Here is a 26448-nt window from a genome sequence, read left to right on the forward strand (position 1 = left end):
TTCCTCACCGTGTTTCTGTAATGCTGGACAATCAGCTGTCTCAGTAGAGTTGAGATAACTGTACCTGTCAGTAGGTAGTTAAACCTCTTCTGTCAGTTGTATCTCCATCAGGTGGCAACACACACAGAGATTACCCACACATATATTACACACTCAGAGATTTCCCACATAGAGATCACACACCCAGAGATTACACACACAGAGATCACACACATAGAGATGGCATACACAGAGATGACACAAACAGAGATTACACACAGAGACATTGCACACACAAAGATTACACACACAGAGATTACACACAGAGAAATCACACACACACAGCGATTACACAACACAGGTATTACACACACAAGCAACAACACAGGAGTTGGTCTGACAATAGTCACTACAAGCAGAAGAGGGAAAGTGAATGTACCAAGTAAGTACTTGTACTAATATATTGTTTATAGAAGACATGACACTGTCAATATGAGTACAACTGGTACTGGAACTTTGATTCTCTCTCTCTCTCTCTCTCTCTCTCTCTCTCTCTCTCTCTCTCTCTCTCTCTCTCTCTCTCTCTCTCTCTCTCTCTCTCTCTCTCTCTCTCTCTCTCTCTCTCTCTCTCTCTCTCTCTCTCTCTCTCTCTCTCTCTCTCTCTCTCTCTCTCTCTCTCTCTCTCTCTCTCTCTCTCTCTCTCTCTCTCTCTCTCTCTCTCTCTCTCTCTCTCTCTCTCTCTCTCTCTCTCTCTCTCTCTCGCAGTAGATCCAATAGGAACTGTTTAGACAGCTTTAGCACCATAGCATCTCTGCAATTCTACCAGATAGATTAACATGGATCTTTCCAGCTGGACTGTGGGGGAAGATGCCAGACAGAAAGAGAGAGGGAGTCTGTCTTACAGGATCTAGCCAGCCTTCACCTTGACTCCACACCACCCCTCCCTCCTGGCCTCTCCCTCCTGGCCCCTCCCTCCTGGCCTCTCCCTCCTGGCCCCACCCTCCTGGACTCTCCCTCCTGGCCTCTCCCTCCTGGCATCTCCCTTCTCCCTCTGTGTTTGTGTCTGTGCCTCTCTCACTGTATCTTTCTTTCTATCTTTCTCTTTATCTCGCTCCCCCCCTCTCTCTCTTGCTCACACACACACCCCAATGAGGTGCTTTGGAGCTTGGCTGGCTCTAGGACCCAGTGAGAGACACACAAGGGGGTGTGGTGATATTTTTTTTAACTGACCACAGAACCTTTTAGCTTGCTGCTGCTGCCTCCTTGAACTGACAACAGCTCTGACAGTGCCTTGTGCCTCTCACCAGGCCCCTTGGAACAGAGACACCCCCAGCCACCCGAACCCTGTCCCCAGGTCCCGTGGTCCTCTGTGTCCTGACATGCCAGGCAGCAGCAGCACACGCGTAGCCCCAGCAGCCCAGCCATGGAGCAGCAAGCCTGGATACTGAGGGGCTTCCTGGCTCAAGTGGAGAGCAAGGAGGCTGAGGAGGAGGAAGCAGAGAGTGGCTTCACAGGGGAGTTCTCAGTGAGTTCATCTATTTATTTGATTACTTTTCTCACTGTATAAAAAAGTGGATTTAGTCTTATGAGTTGGCCTGTCCTGTGATGCTGAGTGTTTACAGTTTGTCTAAACATCGAGAGCATGTGAGGGAGTGTATTTGTTTTTATGTGAGTGTGTGTGGACAAAGAGAGAGTGCTGTTGTGAAATTTTCCAAGAAGAATTTCACAAAAGAACGCCATGTTCAGAGACATACTATTTATGTTATGCTGTTTCTGTGCGGGTTGTTCCTGTATGGGTTGTTCCTGTATGGATTGTTTCTGTATGGGTTGTTTCTGTATGGGTTGTTTCTGTATGGGTTGTTTCTGTACGGGTTGTTTCTGTATGGGTTGTTCCTGTATGGGTTGTTTCTGTATGGGTTGTTCCTGTATGGGTTGTTTCTGTATGGGTTGTTTCTGTATGGGTTGTTTCTGTATGGGTTGTTTCTGTATGGGTTGTTTCTGTATGGGTTGTTTCTGTGTGGGTTGTTCCTGTATGGGTTGTTCCTGTATGGGTTGTTTCTGTATGGGTTGTTTCTGTATGGGTTGTTTCTGTATGGGTTGTTTCTGTGTGGGTTGTTCCTGTGTGGGTTGTTTCTGTGTGGGTTGTTTCTCTATGGGTTGTTTCTGTGTGAGTTGTTCCTGTGTGGGTTGTTTCTGTGTGGGTTGTTTCTCTGTGGGTTGTTCCTGTAGGGGTGGTTTCTGTGTGGGTTGTTTCTGTATGGGTTGTTTCTGTATGGGTTGTTTCTGTATGGATTGTGTCAGTCAGTCCCCAACTACTGCTTATGAGCTTCCTCTTATTGCACTGCTGCCTGTTTTTGAAGGCCCCCATATAAGTAAGATGGGGGCCAAATTTGATGTTACGGATGCAGAACCCCCCCGCCTCACCACCCTGTACGCACATACACACACATACACACATAAACACAAATACATATATACACACACACATACACACATAAACACACACACATATATATACACACAGATATACACACACACATACACACATACACACACATATACACACACACATACACACATGCACATTGTGTGGCTGAAGGGCGGGTGGGTGCCAGGCGGGTTGAATAAAGAGAAGCAATACCGTAAAAAATCCATAAATGTAATTATTGTGCAGTTTATATAGTCTACATTGAGGTTTTTCTTTCATTATTTTAGGCTATCTGGTATTACTGCATAAGCCTAAACGTTAGGGTTTAACTGTAGCCTACGCGCGCCAAATAGCCGACACAGCCAATCGCCAAACAAAGCTTCTGGGAAGGGCAGAAGAAGTTAACGTCAATCCGCGGAGGCAAAAAGGACATTGTCGATGTTTAATTCAATAAGACACAAGCTGCAAAAGGAGAGTTGAAAATAAAGAGAAGGGAGGACCAGAAAAGTAATGTTTAGTAAAGATTTGGGGAAGTGGTAAAAGAGGAAGATAATAGTGCCGGCTATGTTATGTGTGATGATTGTGAGGCTCTATACAAATTCAACAGTCACATGACGGGACTTCGAATAGGCCTATAATATGTCAGGGGACTTGTAGCCTACTGTTTAGATGTGTTAAATGGAAACTGAAATTTGGACATTGACTAACCAGAATAACATACTGTTTTGGCAAACTCCAAGACCTCTGATAATACTAGTCCCGTGCGAATAGAAATCCCTATGTTTTGAGAGAAATGTCGGAGTTTGACAGGTGTTGCTCGTGGTTTGAGCAAGAAAACAACTAATTACATAAGCTGAAAGATGTGCTGCGCATAGCCTATACAGTGCATTCATAAAGTATTCAGACCCCTTGACTTTTTCCACATTTTGTTACGTTAAAGCCTTATTCTAAAATGTATTAAATAAAATGTTCCCCTCATAAATCTAAACACAATACCCCATAATGACGAAGTGAAAACAGGTTTTTAGACATTTTTGCAAACTTATTAAAAATAAAAACAGAAATACCTTATTTACATAAGTATTTATACCCTTTGCTATGAGACTTGAAATTCAGCTCAGGTGCCTGTGGTAAATTCAATTGATTGTACATGATTTGGAAAGGCACACACCTGTCTATATAAGGTCCCACAGTTGACAGTGCATGTCAGCTCAAAAACCAAGCCATGAGGTTGAAATAATTATCCGTAGAGCTCCGAAACAGGATTGTGCTGATGCACAGATCTGGGGAAGGGTACCAAGAACACAGTGGCCTCCATCATTCTTAAATGGAAGGAGTTTGGAACTACCAAGACTCTTGCTAGTGCTGGCCACCCGGCCAAACTGAGCAATCAGTGTAGAAGGACCTTGGTCAGGGAGGTGAAAAAGAACCTGATGGTCACTCTGACAGAGTCCATCTATCGTTCCTCTGTGGAGATGGGAGAACCTTCCAGAAAGACAACCGTCTCTGCAGCACTCCACCAATCAGGCCTTTACGGTAGAGTGGCTAGACGGAAGCCACTTCTCAGTAAAAGGCACATGACAGCCCGCTTGGAGTTTGCCAAAAGGCACCTAAAGGTGTCAGAATCATGCAGTGTGGATGTTTTCAGTGGCAGGGACAGGGAGACAAGTCAGGATTGATGGAAAGATGAATGGAACAAAGTACAGAGAGATCCTTGATGAAACCTGCTCCAGAGCTCTCAGGACCTCAGCCTGGGATGAAGGTTCACCTTCTAACAGGACAATGACCCTAAGCACACAGCCAAGACAATGCAGGAGTGGCTTCAGGACAAGTCTCTGAATAAGTGGCCCAGCCAGAGCCCGGACTTGAAACCGATCTCTGGAGAGGCGTGAAAATAGCTGTGCAGCGATGCTCCCCATCCAGCTTGAAAGGATCTGCAGAGAAGAATGGGAGAAACTCCCCAAATAAAGGTGTGCCAAGCTTGTAGCGTCGTACCCAAGAAGACTCGAGGATGTAATCGCTGCCAAAGGTGCTTCAACAAAGTACTGAGTGAAGGGTCTGAATACTTATGTAAACGTGATATATATTTTTTTTCACAAGGTTTGTGTGTAGATTGTTGAGGGGAAAAAACAATTGAATACATTTTAGAATAAGGCTGTAACGTCACAAAATGTAAAAAAATGAAAGGGATCTGGATACTTTCCGAATGCACTGTATATGAAGGGCCTATACGTATCGACTTTTACAGTGAATGTTTTTTTAAACTTTTTGTGGGATTGAACTGAACATTGCCAAATGCATCATGAAAAAATATTGCACCTCTGGAATAACGGACATTCTGGGGTAATAAATACATAACCAACGTTCTCTGGTAATACTAGTACTGTGCAAATATGGCTGCAGCCTTAATATTAACTCCTACAGATTTAAGCATTTATTGCAATGAAATTATACACCAAATGTAGGCAAAATTTGGACTTGGGAACAGGAGTGGAGGAAGTTATTTATTTATTTCTGCATCTTCAGAGAATGCTATGCTCAGTTAGATACCATCTATAGAGGTGCTGTCTTTGTCATAAAAGCTGATAGTATTTCAACCACATAAAATATGCATTGAAGCCGAACTGAAATCTTATCAGAAACAGGTTTGGTGGTTTTCACAGCTTTCTTTTTCCTTACAACTGGTCAAACTGATGTCATTTGGACATTTTGCTTCATTGTATTTTCTCCCCAGTCCCTAAACATCTTTGCACCGTGAAAGATGACAGAGAAAACTTCAAAGATGTCAACTAGGTTGAAGTGTTCATTCTATCGATCTATTACAGTATTCTTTCTGTTGAGTGAGGGTTTATTTAGTTTTCTAGGGCAACATGTAATGACAAAAGAGAAGCTACATGTATCTAATTATAGTCAAGTTGACTAACAAATAGCCAACCTAAATTGGGAAATTATAAGCAGAAAGATATCTAAATCAGGCAACACCTATTAAGCAATCGTTCTGCAGTCTTTGACTGTAGCCTATAGCCCATTTTATTTATTTGCGGCACTGCATGTTTCCAGTAATCTAATGACTAAGCCTGAGCCATGCCAGAACTGACGTTAAGCTTTGGCAGTGGTGTGGTGTCACAGTGTTACCCACCGAGTGTACAGTACATGGGTGTGATTATAACACTGACTCTAAACTCAGAAACAAAGGTGCTATCTAGAATCTAAAACTGAATCCATAGGAGAACCCTTTGAAGAGTTACTAGACTCAGACATAGGAACTGTAACAACTGCAATCTCATTGGCTGTGTGGCTACTCACTTCCGATTCCCCAGAGGAACAAGGTGTTTAGACACCCTTACATTTAGCCAGACCGGTCTGGGTGATAGACTGAGATAACCCCTTCCCTCCTGCACCTGCAAATATATGCCTAGTATTTTGTTTTCTATTTTCCTCACTTCTCACTGTTGCAGAGGCTCAAACGCCAGTCCACCAAGTACCGCACTGACAAAACCTACCCCACCAAAGTAGCGGAGAAGCAGGAGAATGTGAAGAAGAACCGATACAAGGACATTGTTCCCTGTAAGTCACATTTTACAGTTACAGTCTAATGTAGTGGTTTGAAGTGGTATATTTATGCAGTCCTCACTACAATACTGTCATCATCTCACCTCAGTTGACCACAGCAGAGTGAAGCTGTCCCTTACCACCTCTAAGAATGACAATGACTACATCAATGCCAGCTTCATCAAGGTAGGGTGACTTGATCTTGGTATAATAGAAGACACAATAAAAGAGTATCTGCAGTAGAGTCCCAGGGTGTGTGACCATATGCTCTGTAACCCCAGGGAGTGTCAGGGGCCAGGGCCTACATTGCCACTCAGGGCCCTCTGCCCCACACCGTGCTGGACTTCTGGAGGATGCTCTGGGAGTACAACATAGAGGTACCACTCTGTCTGCCTGTCAGTCTCTGTGTGTATGTCTCTTTCACTCACTCTTTCTCTCTCTCTCTCTGTCTGTGTGTATGTCTGTCTGTCTGTCTGTCTGTCTGTCTGTCTGTCTGTCTGTCTGTCTGTCTGTCTCTCTCTCTCTCTCTCTCTCTCGGGTTGTTCCATGACATTTCAGCAAGCCATAATACCCACCATCTCAGATTGTTATGAAATTATTTCTGTAATTAAACAAATAGGATAAGCATTCCTGAAACATTATGATGGTGAAATATAAGTTGATATCTGAAAAATTAAGCTAACACATTTTAATTCATATGATTAATATATTATTCAATAATTATAGTATAAAACATCCAATCAAATCGATTTGATTTTTGTTGTTGATGATTAGATATATTATCAGTTCTCTATGCTTGACAAGTAGTATTGAACTGGGGCTCTGAGTATTGTTTGATCATCCAAGATTTCAGAACAATCTGAGATGGTGGGTGTTGAAATCCTATTTTTCATGCTTTTTGAGGTAGAACAACCCCCTGTCATTCTCTCTCTGGTGATGTTGCACTGATGGGGATCTTGTCTTCTATCAGGTCATAGTGATGGCTTGCAGGGAGTATGAGATGGGCAGGGTAAGTCACTCTCTATGCTCATGTTTACTTTATTATTACACTGCATTTCATAGTCATAGACTGTGGTAAATATTAGGTCAGTGTTGTAGCCTGCTGCACATTGAAGACAGATTGTTTGTAATGTGACCCACATACTCTTTTGTAGAAAAAGTGTGAGCGCTACTGGCCGGAGAAACAAGAGGAGCCATTTGTTTGTGACCCGTTTACTATTTACTGCGTGAGTAGTAGGCTACTTCTTCCCTCTCTCTGACCACTTCCGGCTTTGGTTGGTTCTCTTGTCCTCTCGCAAGACAACCGGCCTCCGGAAGTCAGCCCCTCTAGTCCGCCCCTCTCCTTGTTTGTTCGGTGGTCACAGTCACCGGCTTTCTAGCCATCACCGCTCCATTTTTCATGTATCCATTTGTTTTGTCTTGTTCCCTGCACACCTGGTTTTCATTCCCCAATCACACTACATGTATTTATTCCTCTGTTCCCCATCATGTCTTTGTGTGAGATTGTTTCGTGTTACGTGTCTATGTTGACGTGCTTTACTGGTATGCGTTTATTCCGTGTTTTATTTCACGAGGTATGTTATTGTGTTTATACAGTATTATTGTGACTGTTTGCGCGTTGGCACTTTTGCATTGGCTGGAGGTTTTGACACAGTGGCGTGCATCTGTTGTTTTCTCCTGCCTCAATAAAGTGTGCGCCTGTTCACAACTCTCTGCTCTCCTGCACCTGACTCCGCTCCCAGTACCCACGCCATTGACACCATAACTATGTTATCAACACTACAGTTAGTAGTAGTCACGAATGGTAGTTGAATACAACCTTATTGAAAAGCCAGATACAAAAAGATACAGGCATATACAAAAGTCCCTTGATGTGCTTAGTACTTTTTCCTGTTAGGATTCTAATTTATAGGGTTCTGCTCAAATATGCCTGAAATATGCATAAACATGAATAATCCCTCATGTGTGAAGTACATGTAGTAAACTACTGTTATTCCCAAACTAAAAAGAAAAGCGTCTGCAGGTTTTCTGTGTGAAAATAAAGCTAAACTGCCAACTCTGTGTGTTTGTGTACAGGACTCAGAGGAAAGTAAAGGGGACTATGTGAGCAGACACTTGAGGGTGACCTATCGTAATGTAAGAACTGTTTATACCCTTATTATCAACTGAGATGGAGTGATAATTAGAAACAGCCATGTGAAGAATCTGCAAACAAGACATACAGTGCCTTCGGAAAGTATTCCGAAACCTTGACATTTTCCATATTTTGTTACGTTACAGCCTTATTTACAACCTTATTCTAAATGGATTACATTTTATTTTATTTTAATTATCTCAGCAATCTACACACAATAGCCCATAATGACAAAGTGAAAAAAGGTTGTTAGACATTTTGCAAATGTATTAAAAGTAAAAACCAGAAACACCTAATTTATTCAGTATTCAGACCCTTTGCTATGAGACTTGAAGTTGAGCTCAGGTGCATCCTGTTTCCATTGATCATCCTTGAGATGTTTCTGCGACTTGATTGGAGTCCACCTGTGGTAAATCCAAGTGTTTGGACATGATTTGGAAAGCCACACACCTGTCTATATAAGGTCCCACAGTTGACAGTGCATGTCAGAGAAAAAACCAAGCCACGAGGTCTGTGTTTTGAGAAAAAATGATTTTGACAGGTTTTTGATTTAGATTTTGACAAAACAATAACTGATTTGATGAATTGAAATGAGTGCTCCGCATAGCCGATACATGAAGGGCCTACATTTGTCAACTTTCACAGTTAATGCTTCTGTTTATATGTGTTCTGTGAATGATCTGAACATCGCCAAATGCATCATAAAAAAATATTGCACCTCTGGAATAACGGACATTCTGGGGTAATAAATACATAACCAACGTTCTCTGGTAATACTAGTACTGTGCAAATATGGCTGCAGCCTTAATATTAACTCCTACAGATTTAAGCATTTATTGCAATAAAATGATACACCAAATATAGGCAAAATGTTGACTTGGGAACAGGAGTGAAGAAATAGATTTCTTTCTTTCTGAATCTTGAGAGAATGCAATGCTCAGTCAGATACCATCTGTAAAGGTGCTGTCATCATCATGAAAGCATCGTAAAAGCTGAAAGTATTTCAACCACATCGAAGCCAAACTGAAATCTTATCAGAAACACGTTGGGTGTATTTCCCAGCTTTCTTTTTCCTGACAACCAGAAAATCCTCCCCGTTGTTTATTGATGTATTGTGTTTTCTCCCCAGTCTCTAAACGTCTGCGAAAGACGACAGAGTAAACTTCACTGGTGTCAACTAGATTGCAGCATCTATCTAATTATTGTCAAGTTGACAAACAAATAGCCTATCAAAATGTCAGAAACTATGAGCAGAAACATATCTAAATCAGTTCTGCCAAAAAATAGCCTGTAGCCTATTGCGCATTTTCTATATTTGCGGGTTAGGGTTGGGTGTGGGCCTCAGATTTTCACTTTATCACATGTAGTTGGGCGGTTGCAGCAGATGGGTTATTAGTGTGGCATCACTTTCTCACACACACACAAACACAAGACACAAGTTCTTCTCTAGGTTTCTTCCTAGGTTTCGGCCTTTCTAGAGAGTTTTTCCCAGCAACCGTGCTTCTACACCTGCATTGCTTGCTGTTTGGGGTTTTAGGCTGGGTTTCTGTACAGCACTTTGAGATATCAGCTGATGTAAGAAGGGCTTTATAAATAAATTTGATTTGATTTAGTTGTAGAGGGTGCAACAGGTCAGCACCTCAGGAGTAAATGTCAGTTGGCTTTTCATAGCCGATCATTCAGAGTATCTCTACCGCTCCTAATGTCTCTAGATAGTTGAAAACAGCAGGTCTGGGACAGGTAGCACGTACGATGAACAAGTCAGGGTTCCATATCCGCAGGCAGAACAGTTGAAACTGGAGCAGCAGCACGACCAGGTGGACTGGGGACAGCAAGGAGTCATCAGGCCAGATAGTCCTGAGGCATGGTCCTAGGGCTCAGGTCCTCCGAGAGAGAGAAAGAAAGAGAATTAGAGAGAGCATACTTAAATTCACACAGGACAACGAAGACAGGAGAAATACTCCAGATATAACAGACTGACCCTAGCCCCCCGACACATAAACTATTGCAGCATAAATACTGGAGGCTGAGACAGGAGGAATCGTAAAAAAACACTGTGAAAGTGTGTAACCCCACCCACACGAAGATCACCCCCACGGCACATACCCAAGGGGGGGCGCCAACCCGGACAGGAAGATCACGTCAGTGACTCAACCCACTCAAGTGATGCACCCCTCCTAGGGACGGCATGGAAGAGCACCAGTAAGCCAGTGACTCAGCCCCTGTAATAGGGTTAGAGGCAGAGAATCCCAGTGGAGAGAGGAGAACCGGCCAGGCAGAGACAGCAAGGGCGGTTCATTGCTCCGGTGCCTTTCCGTTCACCTTCACACTGCTGGGCCAGGCTACACTATCATAGAACCTACTGAAGAGATTAGTCTTCAATAAGTCGAGACCGAGTGTGCATCTCTGACATGGGTAGGCAGACCATTCCATAAAAATGGAGCTCTGTAGGAGAAAGCCCTGCCTCCAGCTGTTTGCTTAGAAATTCTAGGGACAGTAAGGAGGCCTGCGTCTTGATTTTAAAACAAACTTCCTATTGATTCATTTTTTGACAATCAATGTATTTCCATGGGCTAATAGCAGTATGGCCAAATTCAATGTTTCTTAAAGTAAATGTTTTATTCATTTCTTTTTTAGACCTACAGGGGTCCTAAAATTCAAAATTGAATAGCTAAATGATCCTTGGTATGACCGTCTTAAAACAATTCCATGTCAGCTTATTAGAAACCCAGCCCAGGCCCTTAGACTCTTGATGCTGGACACTTATTTTTATTTTCCCCAATTTTGTGATATCTAATTGTGATCCAATTACGATCTTGTCTCATCGCTGCTACTCCCCAATGGGCTTGGGAGAGGCGAAGGTCGAGTTATGCGTCCTCCGAAACATGACCCGCCAAACCGCACTTCTTAACACCCACCCGCTTAACCCGGGAAGCCAACTGCACCAACACGTTGGAGGAAACACCATTCAACTGACGACCGACTCGGATGCCTTACATAGCTCATTCTAATATATCTACTACTGTACATTGCATTTTAGTTGCAGTGTTTATTCACACTGCATATTTAGATTCTGAATTCTTGACATAGCTCACACTAATATATCTACTGCTGCACATATCATTCTTAATATAATATTTTCGGTATATATACGCATAGATTGCACTTGGGTTACTGATACAGTGTTATTTGGGTGGTTAATTGTAATCATTCTGAGATTTATTGATGATTTATTTTTTGATTCATTTGTGTACTTGTTTGACATTTTACTGCAATGTTAGGAGCTACTAACACAAGCATTTCGCCACACCCACTATAACCTCTACTAGACTGTGTACGTGACCAATACACTTTGAGTTGATTTCATGGGGTAGGGGTAAACAGGAAGTCAGTGTGAGTACACATGTTTTCTGGTGTGTTCGTCTGTCTGTGGGGTAGGGGTAAACAGGAAGTCAGTGTGAGTACACATGTTTCCTGGTGTGTTCGTCTGTCTGCGGGGTAGGGGTAAACAGGAAGTCAGCGTGAGTACACATGTTTCCTGGTGTGTTCGTCTGTCTGTGGGGTAGGGGTAAGCAGGAAGTCAGCGTGAGTACACATGTTTCCTGGTGTGTTTGTCTGTCTGTGGGGTAGGGGTAAACAGGAAGTCAGCGTGAGTACACATGTTTCCTGGTGTGTTCGTCTGTCTGTGGGGTAGGGGTAAACAGGAAGTCAGCGTGAGTACACATGTTTCCTGATGTGTTTGTCTGTCTGTTTTAATATTGAACTCTGTGGTGTTTCCATAAGTGGTGCCGGACCCTGAGACAGCTGCACTATATCAACTGGCCCGACCATGGGGTCCCTGACACCATCCCTCCCATCCTGGAGCTGCTGCAAGAGATGCGATCCTACCAGGCCCATGGGGATGTGCCCATCTGCATACACTGCAGGTCTCCACAAACACACACACACACACACACACACACACACACACACACACACACACACACACACACACACACACACACACACACACACCCACACACACACACACACACACACACAGTAGCCACCACAAGTAGCCACCATCTTACAACAGTGAATCAGTCCAAATTACACCAACACAGTACACAGTTAACCTGAAGTTTGAATCATTGTCAGAGAGTCAATAAGAGTCAATAAAGCATGGTAAATAGGAGAGTCAATAAAGCATGGTAAATAGTTCTACAGTTATAGGTCTCCTTTGTGGCTGATGCTAAGCAGTCATATGCTGTGGGGTCCTATCTCATGAAAAAGTTATTGTTCTGTGGATAGAACACATTGTTGTGGGCATCCTGTTGTAGAGCCCTTTAAGCTCAGTCACCTTCCCCTTCTCTTAGACACATAGACAGGAAGAGTGTGGGTGGGTGGCCAACAGACCACTGTGGGTTGTCAAACAAGCACTTGTATATCTCCCCCTCTCTCTTACTGTCTCTTGCCATGGTTACCGCTAACCTGTTGTAAGGCCTTGGGTTATCTGAGAGTTTAGTGATGATGAATGTTCAAAGGGTTGTCTTTTTAAGCTCTGTCCTCCTTTAACTCAGTCGTCTGTCTTTCATGAGTAAGACGAGTGAGAGAACATTGCGTGTTTCCACACTGCAACCACAGTGGTACACATGGAAATGTCAGCGGTGGACACAGGTCTCCTCTTTGAAAGTTACCCAACATGTTTGACATAGGCTTGAGTCGTGTTGCACTACACTCCAGAAAAAGGAGTTTGCCACAACACACAATGTCCCCTCACCCTGCTCTCTATAATAAGGTTATAATAGGACGTCTTTAGCATCCTAATTTAGGCCCAATTGCTACAGATTTTTTCCACTCAAGTAAGCCCCAGTCAGATGGCATAACACTTCAGTAGTCAGTTAATAGTAGTGTCTGTGTAACAGGCTGGCATCCAGGCGTGGTATAGAGAACGCGTCACAACATACCCACACCTCCTAGTAGATAGATGAACCACCAGGAACGGAATGTTTAGTCACAGGCATCAGGCATGCCCATGCCATAGAACCATGCTCTCCTCTCTACTCAGTTAGTAAACCCAGAGTCGGGGGTGAGGATAGGAAGGTTTCATAATATGAAGTGACAGATCTGCTTCCTGGCGTGTTTGCCTTGGAATAGTTCACTCTCCATGGGAGACTGGGCTGCCCTCATATCACCTACACTACATGACCAAAAATATATGGACACCTGCTTGTCGAACATCTTATTCCAAAATCATGGGCATTAATATAGAGTTGCTCCCCCCTTTGCTGCTTTAACAGCTTCCACTCTTCTGGGAAGACTTTCCACTAGATGTTGGAACATTGCTGCGGGGACTTGCTTCCATTCAGCCACCAGCATTAGCGAGGTCGGGCACTGATGTTGGGCGATTAGGCCTGGCTCGCTGTCGGAGTTCCAATTCATCCCAAAGGTTTTCGTTGGAGTTGAGGTCAGAGCTCTGTGCAGGCCAATCAAGTTCTTCCACACCGATCTCGACACACCATATCTGTATGGACCGTGCTTTGTGCACAGGGGCATTCTTATGCTGAAACAGGAAAGGGACCTTCCCCAAACAGTTGCCACAAAGTTGGAAGTACAGAATAATCTAGAATGTCATTGTATGCAGTAGCGTTAAGATTTCCCTTCACTGGAACTAAAGGGCCTAGCCATGAAAAACAGCCCCAGACCATTATTCCTTCTCCACCAAACTTTACAGTTGGCACTATGCATTGGGGCGGGTAGTGTTCTCCTGGCATCTTCCATACCCAGATTCTTCTGTCGGACTGCCAGATGGTGAAGCGGGTATTCATCACTCCAGAGAAAGCTTTTCCACTGCGAGTCCAATTGCGGCAAGCTTTACACCACTCCAGCCGACGCTTGGCATTGTGCATGGTGATCAAAGGCTTGCGTGCGGCTACCCGGCCATGGTGACACTGCATCCAGAGGCAGTTTGGAACTTGGGAGTGAGTGTTGCAACCATTCTGTAAGTTGGTATGGCCTACCACTTCGCGGCTGAGCCGTTCTTTCTCCTAGACGTTTCCACTTCACAATAACAGCACTTACAGTTGACCAGGGCAGCTCTAGCTTGGCAGCAATTTGAAGACTTGTTGGAAAGGTGGCATCCTATGACTGTGCCACGTTGAAAGTCACTGAGCTCTTCAGTAACGCCATTCGACTGCCAATGTTTGTCTATTTTCTTTATTTCACCTTTATTTAACCAAGTAGGCCAGTTGAGAACAAGTTTTCATTTACAACTGCTTCCTGGTCAAGATAAAGCAAAGCAGTGTGACAAAAACAACAACACAGAGTTACACATAAACAAACGTACAGTCAATAACACAATATAAAAATCTATGTACATTGTGTGCAAATGTAGAAGATTAGGGAGGTAAGGAAATAAATAGGCCATAGAGGCAAAATAATTACAATTTAGCATTAACACTGGAGTGATCGATGTGTAGATGATGATGTGCAAGTAGAGATACTGGGGTGCAAAAGAGCAAGAAGATAAATAACAATATGGGGATGAGGTAGTTGGGTGTGCTATTTACAGATTGGCTGTGTACAGATACAGTGATCGGTAAGCTGCTCTGACAGCTGATGCTTAAAGTTAGAGAGGGAGATATAAGTCTCCAGCTTCAGTGATTTTTGCAATTCGTTCCAGTCGTTGGCAGCAGAGAACTGGAAGGAAAGGCGGCCAAAGGAAGAGTTCACTTTGGGGATGACCAGTGAAATATACCTGCTGGGGCACTTGCTACTGGTGGGTGTTGCTATGGTGACTAGTGAGCTGAGATAAGGCGGGGCTTAACCTAGCAAAGACTTATAGATGACCTGGAGTCCAGTGGGTTTGGCGACGAATATGTAGCGAGGGCCAATCAACGAGAGCATACAGGTCGCAGTGGTGGGTAGTATATGGGCCTTTGGTGACAAAACGGATGGCACTGTGATAGACTACATCCAGTTTTCTGAGTAGAGTGTTGGAGGCTATTTTGTAAATGACATCGCCAAAGTCAAGGATCAGTAGGATAGTCAGTTTTACGAGGGTATGTTTGGCAGCATGAGTGAAGGAGGCTTTGTTGCGAAATAGGAAGCCGATTCTAGATTTAATTTTGGATTGCAGATGCTTATTAATGTGAGTCTGGAAGGAGAGTTTACAGTCTTACCAGACACCTAGGTATTTGTAGTTGTCCACATATTCTAAGTCAGAACCGTCCAGAGTAGTGATGCTAGTCGGGCGGGCAGGTGTGGGCAGCAATCGGTTGAAGAGCATGCATTTAGTGTTACTAGCATTTAAGAGCAGTTGGAGGCCACGGAAGGAGTGTTGTATGGCATTGAATCTCGTTTAGTGGTTTGTTAACACAGTGTCCAAAGAAGGGCCAGATGTATACAGAATGGTGTCGTCTGCATAGAGTTGGATCAGGGAATCACCAGCAGCAAGAGCGACATCATTGATATATACAGATAAAAGAGTTGGCCCGAGAATTGAACCCTGTGGCATCCCCATAGAGACTGCCAGAGGTCCGGACAACACACTGAACTCTGAGAAGTAGTTGGTGAACCAGTCATTTGAGAAACCAAGGCTACTGAGTCTGCCGATAAGAATGCAGTGATTGACAGAGTTGAAGGCCTTGGCCAGGTTGATGAAGATGGCTTCACAGTACTGTCTTTTATCGATGGCGGTTATGATATCTTTTAGGACCTTGAGCGTGGCTGAGGTGCACCCATGACCTGCTCGGAAACCAGATTGATAGTGGAGAAGGTACGGTGGGATTCAAATTGGTCGGTGATCTGTTTGTTCATTTGGCTTCAAAGATTTTAGAAAGGCAGGGCAGGATGGATATAGGTCTATAACAGATTGGGTCTCGAGTGTCTCCCCCTTTGAAGAGGGGGATGACCACGGCAGCTTTCCAATCTTTGGGGATCTCAGATGATACGAAAGGTTGAACATGCTAGTAATAGGAGTTGCAACAATTTCTGTGGATAATTTTAGAAAGAGAGGTTCCAGATTGTCTAGCCTAGCTGATTTGTAGGTGTCCATATTTTGCAGTGGGGGGGGGGGGGGGGCAAGTTGCTGCAGGGGGTGCAGAGCTATTGACCGGGGTAGGGGTAGCCAGGTGGAGAGCATGGCCAGCCGTAGAAAAATGCTTATTGAAATGGATCTCTATGGAGATTGCATGGCTGTATGCTCGATTTTAAACACCTGTTAGCAACAGTGTGGCTGAGATAAATCCAGCAATTTGATATACAGTGCCTTGCGAAAGTATTCGGCCCCCTTGAACTTTGCAACCTTTTGCCACTTTTCAGGCTTCAAACATAAAGATATAAAACTGTATTTTTTTGTGAAGAATCAACAACAAGTGGGACACAATCATGAAGTGGAACGACATTTATTGGATATTTCAAACTTTTTTAAATCAAAAACTGAAAAATTGGGCGTGCAAAATTATTCAGCCCCCTTAAGTTAATACTTTGTAGCGCCACCTTTTGCTGCGATTACAGCTGTAAGTCGCTTGGGGTATGTCTCTATCAGTTTTGCACATCGAGAGACTGACATTTTTTCCCATTCCTCCTTGCAAAACAGCTCGAGCTCAGTGAGGTTGGATGGAGAGCATTTGTGAACAGCAGTTTTCAGTTCTTTCCACAGATTCTCGATTGGATTCAGGTCTGGACTTTGACTTGGCCATTCTAACACCTGGATATGTTTATTTTTGAACCATTCCATTGTAGATTTTGCTTTATGTTTTGGATCATTGTCTTGTTGGAAGACAAATCTCCATCCCAGTCTCAGGTCTTTTGCAGACTCCATCAGGTTTTCTTCCAGAATGGTCCTGTATTTGGCTCCATCCATCTTCCCATCAATTTTAACCATCTTCCCTGTCCCTGCTGAAGAAAAGCAGGCCCAAACCATGATGCTTCCACCACCATGTTTGGCAGTGGGTATGGTGTGTTCAGGGTGATGAGCTGTGTTGCTTTTACGCCAAACATAACGTTTTGCATTGTTGCCAAAAAGTTTGGTTTAATCTGACCAGAGCACCTTCTTCCACATGTTTGGTGTGTCTCCCAGGTGGCTTGTGGCAAACTTTAAACGACACTTTTTATGGATATCTTTAAGAAATGGCTTTCTTCTTGCCACTCTTCCATAAAGGCCAGATTTGTGCAATATACGACTGATTGTTGTCCTATGGACAGAGTCTCCCACCTCAGCTGTAGATCTCTGCAGTTCATCCAGAGTGATCATGGGCCTCTTGGCTGCATCTCTGATCAGTCTTCTCCTTGTATGAGCTGAAAGTTTAGAGTGACGGCCAGGTCTTGGTAGATTTGCAGTGGTCTGATACTCCTTCCATTTTAATATTATCGCTTGCACAGTGCTCCTTGGGATGTTTAAAGCTTGGGAAATCTTTTTGTATCCAAATCCGGCTTTAAACTTCTTCACAACAGTATCTCGGATCTGCCTGGTGTGTTCCTTGTTCTTCATGATGCTCTCTGCGCTTTTAACGGACCTCTGAGACTATCACAGTGCAGGTGCATTTATACGGAGACTTGATTACACACAGGTGGATTGTATTTATCATCATTAGTCATTTAGGTCAACATTGGATCATTCAGAGATCCTCACTGAACTTCTGGAGAGAGTTTGCTGCACTGAAAGTAAAGGGCTGAATAATTTTGCACGCCCAATTTTTCAGTGTTTGATTTGTACGTTTTTTTTGAAATATCTAATAAATGTCCTTCCACTTCATGATTGTGTCCCACTTGTTGTTGATTCTTCACAAAAAAATACAGTTTTATATCTATATGTTTGAAGCCTGAAATGTGGCAAAAGGTCGCAAAGTTCAAGGGGGCCGAATACTTTCGCAAGGCACTGTATATAATTTTGTATATATATATATATACGTATATATATATATATAGTGTCTATATATTACAGTCTCTGTCTCTTAGTGTGGGCCAGGAGCATGCTAAGTGAAAGGAGATTTTGTATTTATATAATGTAATTGTTTGTTCTTCTTAATTAGTGTAGTGTATTTTCTGTTGACCCTGTTCTGCCTGTTTGTCCATGCAGTGCTGGCTGTGGAAGAACAGGAGCACTGTGTGCCATCGACTACACCTGGAACCTGGTGAAAACACAGGTGAGAACTGTACCTGCCCTACCCTGTACCGTACCATCTCCTCCGAACCCGAGTGTGAGCAGAGGATCAAAGACTACTGTATCTATGTTGTGCTGTACTAAAAGCTACCGTATCTGTAACTGTATGTGTGTTCAGTCACCTTACTGATCGTCATTGAGTGCCTTTGTGTTTATTTCCAGCTGCTCAAAGAAGACTTCAGCATCTATGACCTGGTTCAGGACATGAGAACACAGAGGCCTTCTGTGGTTCAGACCAAGGTAAAGTGCCTTCAGAAAGTATTCATGCCTCTTGATTTATTTATTCCTTGATTTATTTTGTAGCCTGAATTCAAAATGGATTACATCAAAAATGTTCCCACACATATTCACACAATACACCATAATGACAAAGTGAAAACATGTCTTAAAAATGTTTGGTTAAATCATAAGTATTCACACCACTGAGTCAGTACTTTGTAGAAGCACCTTTTGCGGTGATTACAGCTTTGAGGAATGTTGGGTATGTCTGTATCAGCTTTGAGTCATGTTGGGTATGTCTGTATCAGCTTTGAGTCATGTTGGGAATGTCTGTATCAGCTTTGAGTCATGTTGGGAATGTCTGTATCAGCTTTGAGTCATGTTGGGTATGTCTGTATCAGCTTTGAGTCATGTTGGGAATGTCTGTATCAGCTTTGAGTCATGTTGGGTTTGTCTGTATCAGCTGTGAGTCATGTTGGGAAAGTCTGTATCAGCTTTGAGTCATGTTGGGTATGTCTATATCAGCTTTGAGTCATGTTGGGTATGTCTGTATCAGCTTTGAGTCATGTTGGGTATGTCTGTATCAGCTTTGAGTCATGTTGGGTATGTCTGTATCAGCTTTGAGTCATGTTGGGTATGTCTGTATTAGCTTTGAGTCATGTTGGGTATGTCTGTATCAGCTTTGAGTCATGTTGGGTTTGTCTGTATCAGCTGTGAGTCATGTTGGGTATGTCTGCATCAGCTTTGAGTCATCTTGGGTATGTCTGTATCAGCTTTGAGTCATGTTTGGTATGTCTGTATCAGCTTTGAGTCATGTTGGATATGTCTGTATCCGCTTTGAGTCATGTTGTGTATGTCTGTATCAGCTTTGAGTCATGTTGGGTTTGTCTGTATCAGCTTTGAGTCATGTTTGGTATGTCTGTATCTGCTTTGAGTCATGTTGGGTATGTCTGTATCAGCTTTGAGTCATGTTTGGTATGTCTGTATCAGCTTTGAGTCATGTTGGGTATGTCTGTATCAGCTTTGAGTCATGTTGGGAATGTCTGTATCAGCTTTGAGTCATGTTGGGTATGTCTGTATCAGCTTTGAGTCATGTTTGGTATGTCTGTATCAGCTTTGAGTCATGTTGGGAATGTCTGTATCAGCTTTGAGTCATGTTGGGTATGTCTGTATCAGCTTTGAGTCATGTTGGGTATGTCTGTATCAGCTTTGAGTCATGTTGGGTATGTCTGTATCAGCTTTGCACATCTGGATTTTGGTATTTTCTCCCATTATTCCTTGCAAATTTCCTCAAGCTCTGTTAAGTTAGATGGGGAGCAGCGGTGAACAGCAATCTTCAGGTCTTTACACAGATTTTCAATGAGATTCAAGTCTGGGCTTTGGCTGAACCACTCAAGGACTTTTATATTCTTGCTCTGAAGTCATTCCAGTGTTGATTTGGCTGAATGCTGAATGCTTGTCGCTTGCACTCTGAAGCAGGTTCTCATCAAGAATTTTCCTGTATTTGGCTCCATTCATTGTTCCCTCTATCCTTACCAGTCTCCAAGGTCCTGCCACTGAAAAGCATCCCCATAGCATGATGCTACCACCACCAAGCTTCACGGTAGAGATGGTGTTAGATGGGCTATGCATTCAGGCCAAAGAGTTACATTTTTGTCTCATCAGACCGCAGAATCGTATGCCTTATGCTTTCAGAGTCTTTCACATGCCTTTTTGCAAACTTCATGCGTGCTGTCATGAGCCTTTTTCTCTTTAGTGGCTTCCGTCTGGCCACTCTCCCATAAAGCCCAGGTTGGTGAAGTGCTGCAGAGACTTGTCCTTCTGGCAGGTTCTCCCATCTCAGCCAAGGAACTCTATAGTTCTGTCAGAGTAGTCATTGGGTTCTTGATCACCTCCCTGACCAAGGTCCTACTTTCCCGGGTTGCTCCGTTTGGTCGGACAGACAAATATAGGCATAGTCTGGGTAGTTCCATATTTTTTCAATTTCCCAATGATGGAGACCACGGTGCTCTTGGAAGCTTTCAACACTCTAGAACTTGTTTTATACCCTTTCCCAGATATATGCCTCATCACAATTCTATCTCTGAGATCCACGGTTCCTTGGACTTCATGGTATAGTTTCTGCTCTGACATGCCCTGTCAACTGTGAGACCTTATATAGACAGGTGGCGATAAAAGGAAATTGGATGCACATTAACGTAATTTAGTGTTGTTATGGTCTAAATTAACCTAGTAAAACTCATGGACGATTAGTAAAGCTTAAACCAAGTTAATTCACGTTTATTCACCCATTGGGTCATACAGCTGCATAAGACATATTTTCCCCAAGGTAGTATGTATACCCCAATTTGTGCGATGTCCTCCTTCTCTCTAAACGCTACATCTTTATTGCTAGGCAGGAAATTAAGTGATGTGGGCAATAAACTGTTCCTTCTCCCTTAATGTGACCTGACCTGACCTCGGCCCCATTCCTCACTAAACCACATCTATCCACCCTTATCAGTGCCTGCCACATGTGATTGCCTTTCCTTTACTCAATACATTCCCCCTACAGATAACTATTAACTTCTGGTGTACAAACTAGACTATGGCACTCAATATTTAAATAGGATACCTGATAGTTAACAATATTTAAAGTTAAGAACTCATCAGTGTCATAGCAAAATGGTGTGAATACTTACAGTACCAGTAAAATGTTTGGACACACCTAATCATTCAAGGGTTTTTCTTTATTTTTACTATTTTCTACATTGTAGAATAATAATGAAGTGGTTAAACATATGAAATAACACATATGGAATCATGTAGTAACCAAAAAAGTGTTAAACAAATTAGATTCTTCACCCTTTGCCTTGATGACAACTTTGTACACTCTTGGCATTCTCTCAACCAGCTGAGGACTTGTTTGCTGCTTTTCCTTGACTCTGCAGTCCAACTCATCCCAAACCCTATCATTTGGGTTGAGGTCGGGTGATTGTGGAGGCCAAGTTATCTGATGCAGCACTCCATCACTATCCTTCCTGGTCAAATAGCCCTTACACAGCCTGGAGGTGTGTTGGGTCATTGTCCTGTTGAAAAACAAATGATAGTCCCACTAAGCGCAAACCAGATGGGATGCCGTATCGCTGCAGAATGCTGTGGTAGACATGCTGGTTAAGTGTGCCTTGAATTCTAAATAAATCACAGACAGTGTCACCAGCAATGCACCCCCACACCATCATACCACCTCCTCCATGCTTCATGGTGGGAAGCACACATGCAGAGATCATCCGTTCACGTACTCTGTGTCTCACAAAGACACGGCGGTTGGAACCAAAAATCTCAAATTTGACTCATCAGACAGATTTCCACTGGTCTAATGTCCATTGCTCGTGTTTCTTTGCCCAATCAAGTCTCTTATTCTTATTGGTGTCCTTTAGTAGTTTTTTTTGAGACTGTCTCCTCCACTTCATCTACACTGATTGAGTTGACGGTGAGGTGGGATTATAGAGATTATAGCATTCAGCTGGATTCATCTGGTCAGTCTCTCATGGAAAGAGCAGGTGTTCCTAATGTTTTGTACACTCAGTGTACAGTGCATACACACTGTGTGACAGGCCTCTGAGACATTTTTATCACAAAGCTGTATCTGACCATCGTCTGGCACCAATCAATTCTGACATTTTAAGGTGGCAATTACAAACTTCAGAAACCTTTATTAAGTCGTTTTACATTTCCTGGATTGCAGGACAGTTCTCTTGCAACAGGCCAGGGCAACTGACATGGCAACTAATACTAAAATAACTGGTTTTGTGTGTGACTACAGGAACAGTACAAGCTGGTGTACAGAACCATCAAGTTCCTGTTTGAGAAGTATCTGCAGTCCATGGCACCAGCACAGCCTTCCTGTACAGAGGAGGTGAGACAGACAGCATGTTTTGACGGGGAACAGTTATATCAAGATGAGGTGCAGAATCACTAATATTGATCACATAATGAGTAGTAAGTTGGGATGCAAGGTGATTTGTAGATCAATGATTCTGCGCAGTGCGACTGTTGTGTAATCTCAAACACACACACAGACTCTGGCTAGGGGAACCACTGGCTGGTTTGGTGATGTGGTAGCAACAGGCACTGGAACAGAGCAACATAGGCACATAAACTAAGGCCAGTGATCTGTGTCGTATGTAGATACTTTCTCAGAGGGTGAATGAGTAAGTGTGTGATTCTGTTGAACTGTTTAGGTGCCAGCGGACCCCTCACCCCCTACAGCCAGTGACAGTGAGCTCTCTGACCTCAGCGAGGCGTCTGAAGCTGAACAGGAACCAGAACCTGAGCCACAGCATCAAATGGAACCACAGACAGAGCGCAGGTACAGTAAAGGCTTTTCTCCATCAACCATAGATCTGACAATGAAAGCTTTTTTCAATGATGGTTGCTTCAAACCTTGATGCATATCTCTGTAGAAAAATATGTCATAATAACCCATACACTTTCTCACACAGAGAGAGAAATGCCTCCACTGGCCTCTTCAATAAAATGACTAAATAACTCATATTGTGTTGCAGGCACCCAGATAGGGAGGAACCTGATGGGATATCCAATCACGTCTTACCAGTGGCCTTCTCTGCCTCAGCAGCGGTGCATGATGGTGACCCACTGTTTGACTCGGCTATGTGCTCCCCCTCAGTCATCCTCAATGCCCTGAGAGCCAGGGACAGGCAGAGCGAACAGCAGAGACCAAACTCCCTACCAACACAGACTATTAACCAGAAACCACAACCCCTACAGACACAGACTAATAGCATGTCCATGAACCAGAGACCACCATACCCACTACCGACAAAGCCCGATACATTGCCCACCAGCCAGGCCCTGAGACAAGAGCCCAGTCTCCGCATCCCCATCATAACCTCTCAGGCACTCATGACTCAGGAATTCTGTCAGAGAGCCATGGAGCAAAAGAAGGTGGAGAGTGATGGAGAGATCACCCAACTGGTACCACCAGTTTCCATCTCCAACCCCCTCTGTCTCACTGTGGAGGACCTCTACGTTTTACCTGACTCTTCAATGACCTCACCCCTGGCTGCTGAGGCTCCCAGAGGTGCTGATAATGAGGAGGAGCTGGCTCTTCTGAGCAAGTTGACAGAGAACCCCTGTTTCAATGGTTCAAGTATAACTCTTAAAGACCAGGCGATGGAACTGCCAGCCCTTGTCATCACAAACGCTGCCGCAGGTGCGCTTGTAGCTTTCTCGGATGAAGACAGTCCACCTCCATTACCTGAGAGAACCCCTGAATCATATGTACTGGCTGCTGGAACAGGTGAATGTTGTGTTGCTGTATGCTTACTCTTTTAGATCAATGAAGAATTTGAGAGTGCAGAGTTGGCTTTATAGCGTGATAATCCGGTATATCCCATCTCTCTCTCTCTCTCTCTTATATATATTTATATATATATATATACAGTACGAGTCAAAAGTTTGGACACACCTACTCATCCAAGGGTTTTTCTTAATCTTTTACTTTTTTCTACACCTTTTGCCTTGATGACAGCTTTGCACACTCTTGGCATTCTCTCGGCATTCTCTCAAATAGCTTCATTTCATTTTTTATTTTTATTTAACCTTTATTTAACTAGGCAAGTCACTTAAGAACAAAATCTTATTTACAATGACGGCCTACCCCGGCCGACACTGGGCCAATTGTGTGCTGCCCTATGGGACTCCCAATCACAGCCGGATGTGATACAGCTTGTATTCGAACCAGGGACTGTAATGATGCCTCTTCCAGGTGAGGTAGTCACCTGGAATGCATTTCAATTAACAGGTGTGCCTTGTTAAAAGTTAATTTGTGGAATTTCTTTCCTTCTTACTGCGTTTGAGCCAATCAGTTGTTTTGTGACAAGGTAGTGGTGGTATACAGAAGGTTGTCCTATTTGGTAAAATACCAAGTCCATATTATGGCAAGTACAGCTCAAATAAGCAAAGTGAAACAACAGTCCATCATTACTTTAAGACATGAAGGTCAGTCAAGAATTTTGAAAGTTTCTTCAAGTGCAGTCACAAGAACCATCAAGTGCTATGATGATGAAACTGGCTCTCATTAGGACCTCCACAGGAAAAGAAGACCCAGAGTTACCTCTGCTGCAGAGGATAAGTTTATTAGAGTTACCAGCCTCAGAAATTGCAACCCAAAGAAATGCTTCACATAGTTCAAGTAACAGACACATCTCAACATCAATTGTTCAGAGGAGACTGCGTGAATCAGGACTTCATGGTCGAATTACTGCAAAGAAACCACTACTAAAGGACACCAATAATAAGAAGAGACTTGCTTGGGCCAAGAAACACGAGCAAAGGACATTAGACCAGTGGAAATCTGCCCTTTGGTTTGATGAGTCAAATTTGAGTTTTGGTTCCAAACGCCGTTTCTTTGTGAGAAGCAGAGTAGGTGAACGGATGACCTCTACTTGTGTGGTTCCCACCGTGAAGCATGGAGGAGGAGGTGTGATGGTGTGGGGGTGCTTTGCTGGTGACACTGTCTGTGATTTATTTAGAATTCAAGGCACACTTAACCAGCATGACTACCACAACATTCTGCAGCGATACACCCTCCCATCTGTTTTGGGCTTAGTGGGACTATGATTTGTTTTTCAACAGGACAATGACCCAACACAACTCCAGGCTGTGTAAGAGCTATTTGACCAAGAAGGATAGTGATGGAGTGCTGCATCAGATGGCCTGGCCTCCACTATCCCCCGACCTCAAACCAATTGAGATGGATTGTGATGAGTTGGACTGCAGAGTGAAGGAAAAGCAGCTAACAAGTGCTCAACATACAGAATGTGGGAACTCCTTCAAGACTGTTGGAAGAGCATTCCAGGTGAAGCTGGTTGAGACAATGCCAAGAGTGTGCAAAATTGTCATCAAGGAAAACAGTGGCTACTTTGAAGAATCTCAAATATAAAATATAATTTCATTTTGTTTTTTGGTTACTTAATGATTCCATGTGTTATTTCATAGTGTTGATGTCTTCACTATTATGCTACAATGTAGAGGATTGTAAAATAAAGAAAAAGCCTTGAATGACTAGGTGTGTCCAAACGTTTGACTGGTACTCTATATACATATTCAGTGCCTTTGGAAAGTATTCAGACCCCTTAACTTTTTTCCACATATATCTATTCTAAAATAGATAAAATTAGTTGTTTTTCCTCATCAGTCTACACACAATACCCCATAATGACAAAGCAAAAACAGATTTTAGAAATTGTCCAGAAGCCACTCCTGCGTTGTCTTGGCTGTGTGCTTAGGGTCGTTGTCCTGTGGAAAGGTGAACCTTTGCCCCAGTCTGAGCTCCTGAGCGCTCTGGAGCAGGATCTCTTTGTACTTTGCTCCGTTCATCTTTGCCTCAATCCTGGCTAGTCTCCCAGTCCCTGCCGCTGACAAACATCCCCACAGCATGATGCTGCCATCACCATGCTTCACTGCAGGAGTGGTGCCAGGTTTCCTCCCAGACGTCACGCTTGGCATTCAGGCCAATGAGTTCAATCTTGGTTTCATCAGACCAGAGAATCTTGTTTCTCATGGTCGGAGAGTCTTTAGTTGCCTTTTGGCAAACTCCAAGCGGGCTGTCATGTGCCTTATACTGAGGAGTGGCTTCCGTCTGGCCACTCTGCCATAAAGGCCTGATTGGTGGAGTGCTGCAGAGATGGTTGCCCTTCTGGAATGTTTTCCCATCTCCACAGAGGAACTCTGCAGTCCTGTCAGAGTGACCATTAGGTTCTTGGTAACCTCCCTGACCAAGGCCCTTCTCCCCCGATTGCTCAGTTTGACCAGGCGGCTAGCTCTAGGAAGAGTCTTGGTGGATCCGGACTTCTTCCATTTAAGAAGGATGTGTTCTTGGAGACCTTCAATACTGCAGACATTTTTTGGTACCCTTCCCTAGATCTTTGCCTCGACATAATCCTGTCACGGGGCTCTACGGACAATACCTTCAACCTCATGGCTTGG

At 43.5% G+C, this 26448-nt stretch overlaps 1 protein-coding gene across 1 annotated transcript in view; it reads left to right on the forward strand.

The window, feature by feature from the left end:
- Nucleotides 1–1249: 1249 nt before the first annotated feature.
- The window catches only part of ptpn22 (protein tyrosine phosphatase non-receptor type 22), a 30966-nt gene continuing 5767 nt past the window's right edge, over nt 1250–26448 (forward strand). The window contains exons 1-13 of the mRNA XM_021616587.3: nt 1250–1504; nt 5866–5974; nt 6069–6145; nt 6241–6336; nt 6930–6968; nt 7114–7185; nt 8036–8095; nt 11877–12019; nt 18154–18220; nt 18400–18477; nt 22262–22354; nt 22680–22807; nt 23004–23758. Coding sequence (XP_021472262.3) covers nt 1403–1504; nt 5866–5974; nt 6069–6145; nt 6241–6336; nt 6930–6968; nt 7114–7185; nt 8036–8095; nt 11877–12019; nt 18154–18220; nt 18400–18477; nt 22262–22354; nt 22680–22807; nt 23004–23758 — 1819 coding nt within the window. The 5' untranslated portion in view covers nt 1250–1402. The remainder of the gene's footprint in view (nt 1505–5865; nt 5975–6068; nt 6146–6240; nt 6337–6929; nt 6969–7113; nt 7186–8035; nt 8096–11876; nt 12020–18153; nt 18221–18399; nt 18478–22261; nt 22355–22679; nt 22808–23003; nt 23759–26448) is intronic.

Source organism: Oncorhynchus mykiss, chromosome 9, assembly GCF_057628025.1.
Source record: "Oncorhynchus mykiss isolate SJ-2025 chromosome 9, ASM5762802v1, whole genome shotgun sequence".
In the NCBI taxonomy this organism is placed as follows: Eukaryota; Metazoa; Chordata; class Actinopteri; order Salmoniformes; family Salmonidae; genus Oncorhynchus; species Oncorhynchus mykiss.